The 5,995-nt window shown below is 40.2% G+C and overlaps 1 protein-coding gene across 1 annotated transcript; it reads right to left on the bottom strand.

Moving 5' to 3' along the window:
• Nucleotides 1–509: 509 nt before the first annotated feature.
• HINT1 (histidine triad nucleotide binding protein 1) lies at nt 510–4,491 on the bottom strand. Its single transcript, XM_010186655.1, has 3 exons — nt 4,325–4,491; nt 1,633–1,737; nt 510–864 (listed from the first exon to the last, which is right to left on the bottom strand). Exons 1-3 carry the CDS (start codon nt 4,433–4,435, stop codon nt 700–702), a joined length of 381 nt encoding a protein of 126 aa, XP_010184957.1. The 5' UTR covers nt 4,436–4,491; the 3' UTR covers nt 510–699.
• Nucleotides 4,492–5,995: the final 1,504 nt, after the last annotated feature.

The following is a 5,995-nucleotide window of genomic DNA, read 5'->3' as shown; positions in this document are numbered from 1 at the left end:
CAGTGATGTCATCAACTTCACCAGTCATGCTTTAATTCACAATTAAATGCCAATGTCAGTATAAAGCATACACATAGAGGAATAGAAATTAGAGAAGTAGTACATACATCACATCATATGCCCTTGCCCACATTTGGGTGCTGACAGTTAACCTCAATATCCTTAAGTGCCTTTCATGGACTCATTCTGAAAGGAAGTTTCCCAGCCGGAAATCTTTATGGTAGCCCCACTGTATCAGCCAGCAATACCGCATTTTTGTGATACACAGTCTGCTCAGGGATCCTGAACCTCTGTATTTGTACTACATTCAAACAGCTTAGAAGTTTTCTTCTCAAAAGACATGAAAGACTGCTAAGCAGTTGCACCTTCAGGTTTCAAATGCCTCGTCAAATCAGTATCAGCAGAAGACTGTTAACAGCAGACTGAAAAACACTACATACTTAAACTCCAGAGAACATCATTTTAACTTGCAGAATTGTTTTCATCAGTAAGGCACACCAGACAGAGACGATTCCCACATGCTACGCCTTTATTGTGCGAACATCGTTCAGAGCATTTATTACCTTTCATAGACACACATTCCAGAAAAAAAAAAGAGATACATTAACAGTGTCTAGATAACAAAGTGTCTAGGTAACAAATTAAATCTATTTGGTGGTAATTCATATGCATGCAATTAACTCTTGTGGTGTAAAAATCTTAGCCTGGAGGCCAGCCCAACTGACGACCACCGAGAACATGAAGATGCACATGATAGACAGACTGCCCTCCCTCAGGCCCTTCATTCACAACCATCCGAAATCCATTGGTGAGGCCCAGGTTTGCAGCGCACTTCTTGCCAACAATCATTAAATGCCCAAGAAGCTGGAGTAGGAAAAAAAAAAAGAAAAAACAACAACAAAAACAAACAAAACACACAAAAAAAGGGGAGGGCAGGAAGGAAATGAATGAGAGCAGAGAATCATCCAGATAAGCCAGTAAGCTAATTCGTAGAAATTCAGACACTGCACTTCAAATTGTTGCTTGCCTGCAACTGACTTTCCAAGAAAAGTTACAAAAATTGACTATGCATAATATGGGGGGAGGCAGGGATAACTATACATTTTTTTCAAGCTAGACAGTAAGAGACAACAAAAGTGTCACAGAAGTTAAAGTCCTCATGGCTAAAAGCCCCATTACTTCTCCAGGCAACCTATGTAATCCTGGTGGAAAAAAAACTTTTATCATGTAGAGGTTTACAACATCTTTCAACTTGATATTTATAGCTAAAAATGAAATATTCACCACCTCTCGGCTAGCTTTCCCTTTCTTAATCTCTGACCTGCCAAAAACCCCAATCCCAATTAAAATAAGTAATACAGCCTGTAAACCATGAAAACAGGTGTCAAGACTGTACTCCAAAATAATGCATTTTACACTGCAAATACATACCCACAAATAAATTTTTGCTTTATATCACTACTTTTACTGGAAAACCTGAACTCCATTCCCATTCTAAGCTAGAGGAAAAGGATTATAGTATAGAAAAACTACTTTGCCTCTTTGAAAGGTCAAGAGGAAAAGAGGGAGAGTCTAGTTTATTAATTGCTTGGAAGTACAGTTTGGTGTACAGAAAGCTTCTAAAGTACTTACAGATTCATCAGAATCTTCTGCTTCAGATAACCTGACAATTGGCTTCTTAGGAATCACTAGGAAATGTGTTGGAGCTTGGGGTGAAATATCATGGAACGCAAGACACTGGAGGAAGAGCAAACAGTTAAAACACAATTTGCTTCAGAGAAAAGCAAGAGTTTAAGTAAATCAATATTGCTCTGCTAAATACATACTTAAGCAGATTAGCAGCCCCAAACATAAGCAGATGTGTTGATTTTTCGTAAGTGATATATTATTCAAAGTCCTTTGACTTTTAAACAGAAAACACCAAGACCAACTGGTATGAAAAAAATTATTATTATTCTATGTTAAGTATTATTTAAAATCTGTAGTCCTTCAGCAAGCTAATATGCAATTAGGTTCATGATTTATTATTTCCATATATGCATAACAACTAACAGAGCTAATGGCACGCATGCCTATAAAAAGTACATCTATGCTTATTTAACTTTTAAATTAACACTCTGTTTAATAGAACAAATGGCAAACAGTTGCTAATCATCTTCCAATTATATCTGAACATTGCCTTTGTCAAAGATAGCAAGGCAGTTTCAGATAACCTGATGTTATGTTATGAAGCCATCTTACATTTCTGTTCTCAATAACACCAAGTACTTCAGAAAAAAAGATTATTTCAAAATAATGTATTACAGCTGATTCTACTTCAGACATTCGCAAACTGAGAGAAAGACATCACTTTTGAAATATGAACAACTATCTGTAGCAAGCAGTTGGCTCCCAAGTAATTTTCTGCAAGTACCAATACTAGCAATCAGAAACTGCATGCAGCTACATCACATGAACCTCAAATTAGGAAGTTTCAATAAATAAACAGAATAAATGAACAGAAGAGGAAGGAAAGAAAGAGAAAAGGAAGGTATACCGCTTTGTGCAAATGGCCAACCACAAAACCAGGACTTGTTACTGCAGTCACCAGAATCTGATAAACACTGAGCATGCACTGTGCCATTGCTAACCAAGAATGGATGAATAAAACTAATAATAACATTAATTTGCACCTAATCAAATAAATCTTACTTTAATAATTTAGCAAGCAGTTTTTCTATTCTATTTGGTCTTCATAGAGGCAGAATGCAAACAGCCAAACTGAGTCAAAGAATTTAATGAGCAGAAGACCAGTAGCTATTTTCTATGGGACAGAGAGCAGAAGTAGTATTGAACAAAAGCACAATCACAGAAAGTCCATGAACGCATAGTAAACCAAGAAAGTCCATGAAGGCATAGTAAACCAAGCTTCATTTCAGCAAGTTCAGATTCAGCTAAAACAAGACCTGTAAGGCTTAATTCCACAGAGACTTTGCACCTTTAGTATCTCCTTCTCTCTGTGTGTTAATTAATGATTAAAAGCCTTCCTCACATTTCTTCCTGTAAAATTTCCAGCCACCTCTAAAAAGACCCTGAGAGTCAACAAAATGAATTAAAGATCACACACTGTAGTCAATTAAATTCTAAAAACAATTCTATATTTCTGTGTATTTTAAGGTAAAAAAAATCAACTATCACAGGTAATTACTCTTCTAGAAAATAGTCTGCACTAATGGCAGTCAGAGTAGATTACATGCTCTCAAGTCACTCAAAGGCCTGACTCTCAAGCAAGCACAGTGCTCCGGTTACACTGCTGTAGCCATTACAGCTGAGGAAAAACCACAGGCAGCTTTGCCCCAGTTAAAGGATGTATAACTTCACATAAACACAGAGCAGTAACATAAGCATGGTTTTCAGAAAGCAGATTGACTCAATTTTCTTGGGGGTTGATGGCAGCTGCAACATTTCTCTATTAAGAAAACATTGTTCCAAGCTATGCTTAATTTTTAAGCACACAAATCAGGCAAACAGCATCTTTAGTGCATGTGTATTCTACACAGCAGATAATCCCGTATTTCAAAAGCCTCTGTTAATGTTCAGTATGTCAACTTTTAAAATGAGGGGAAGGGATCTTATACTGGATACTAAGTTAGTTTACATCTTGGAGATAACAGCTGCATTTCTTCATAAGCTAACCATTTCACTTAGCTCCCAACACAGTAGCACACCAGCATCACTGAAAGCTACCAGTCCCACTTCATCACAGAAACCGGTTTTTGCAGCCTGCAGGATGACGGGTTCCAGACTTCAGTGATGAGAAAAATCTAGGATTCTCTATAACGCTTTAATAACTCCTCTCAGAGGGGCATAAACAAAACCTGGCGGGCACAGCTCTATCATCTAATGCTTATTGAGACGCACACCAAGACCCACACCCCTGAGGGGCCAAAGCATCTCATTACGCCTAGAAACTTCAAGCAGACCGCCTGCGGATGGTTAAATCTAAGGCTTCACGACTACACCGGCTGTGAGAGCCACCGTCCCGCGGCAGTAAAGCCTGTACGGCACAGCGATGCCAGAAAGCTGCGACACGGTGAATGCCAGCGGCGCTCCACAACACGCAGGCCAGTGACACAGCGCGGGTTGGGCCGCGGCCGGGGCTGGGGCGGGCCGGAAAGCGCCTGTAGTCCTGCATCCGCCCAAGCACCCGCCGGGACCAACACCGAAAGGAGCCCGATACTTTCGAGATGCTGCAAGAGGGTGCGGAGAGGCCCCGTCCGTCTCGCCGCGCTCCCGAGAACCTCAAAGGTACCACCATACCCGGGCGGCCGCGCACCGCCCTGACCTGCTCGTCCTCATAGATGATGTTGGCGGGAATCTCCTTGCGGATGATCTTCCCGAAGATGGTGTCGCCGCCGGGACGGGCGGCTTGAGCCATGCTGATCTCGTCAGCCATGGCGGCCGTCAGTCCGTGACACCCCTCTCACCGCGCTTACTCCCGCGGCCACGCCCTCATGGGCCCTCATTAGGTCTACAGATCACGGCGGGCCGTATGCACCTCGCAATTGGTAGTTTTGTATGTCTTTTTCGCTTGTTCCTGCCCACTTCACTGACTGTGATGGAGCTCGGGCAGGGGCGGAGGGATCCAAGGAAGGGCCGCGGAGGGCTTCATTGTTGCAGTAATGCTGTGTCGAGGGAATGCTGTGTGGGCCAGCAGTGTTGTTTGTTGTGGCATCAAACACCACCTAAATATCGCGTGACTTCTTGAAACTGCACCCCGCAGTCAAGATAGGGCTTGATAGGACAGGTAGGAGGCTTGCATCAGCACTGCCCCCAAAGCTTAGAGGGTAAGTCCTAAAATACACAAGAGTTAGTTTGGGGTGTTGGGTGCTTGCTAGCATTGGGATGGCTCTTGGCAGAGAGAAAGAGGCAGTTTAATGTGTTAGGCCTTCTACTCAAAAGCCATTTCCTAGCTGTAAAACAGACTGAACAATGTTACCTGGCAATAACTTTCTGAGGGGAACACAGTATTACACAGCTACGCATCTAGTAGTAAATGCTTTACATATATGACAACTGTAATGAAATAGGAAAAATGGAAAAGCAGGGGGGAAAAAGCAACAAAAAATAAACATAGCAACAAAGCGTAATCTCATAAACTTCATGTTTAAAATAGATTGCATCTGATCTCCATCAAGCTTTGTCTACGAAGATTTTAATATAGATGTTTACATATATTTGCCTCATGGCAAAAATCTTGCAGGAAATAAAATTCTGGAGGGACACACAGAATAAATACTGCTAAGTATTCTAAACCTAAAATGGCTACACATTTGATTATCTGAACTTGTCACAAAAGAGCAGAATTTGTCATACATGTCTGGTATTAACTCTGAAATTATATACCTTGAGATATCCTTGACAAATCAGGTTAAACACTGGAATGGTATTCTGTTCCTCACTTGATGGTATTGTATTAATCTATTTTGATATGTATGTATCCTGCAGATAGTATTGGAGTATGATGGCTAAAACAAGGATGGAAGTCATGCTTCAGAGGTGATTTGCTTTCTATCGTCTAACCATGCGTATTAAGCAAAGATATTATTTTATTTCCTTATTTGCTCAGGAATTAAACGCATTTTGTGAAAGAGCAGAAAAGTTTTTATTACTAGCTAGACAGCCTCAGGAACAGTTTAACATATAAATAGTTATTCAGGATCCATTTGTACATGATAATGTACTTTAAGTAGTTCCATGGGCTGCCATGAAGTCAGTCTAGGAAGCATATTTCTGTGTTAAGACATAAAAAGACAATTGAAAAAGTTTATCTGAAAAGGCAAACGCATTGCTTTTCATACAATTGACTTAAACATATATTTTTCTCTTACCATGTAAATGACAAATTTTGTATTATTTTTATATAACAAGGCCTTTTAAGGAATTTAACTCATTTATTCACAGCTACAGTAATTATTCTTGCAAATAGATCACAGAATCACAGAATATTAGGAGT

The sequence above is a fragment of the Mesitornis unicolor genome, unplaced genomic scaffold (assembly GCF_000695765.1).
Source record: "Mesitornis unicolor isolate BGI_N332 unplaced genomic scaffold, ASM69576v1 scaffold45926, whole genome shotgun sequence".
Classification (NCBI taxonomy): domain Eukaryota; kingdom Metazoa; phylum Chordata; class Aves; order Mesitornithiformes; family Mesitornithidae; genus Mesitornis; species Mesitornis unicolor.
The sequence above is the reverse complement of the archived record's forward strand: the minus strand, read 5'-3'. Positions and strand labels throughout refer to the sequence as shown.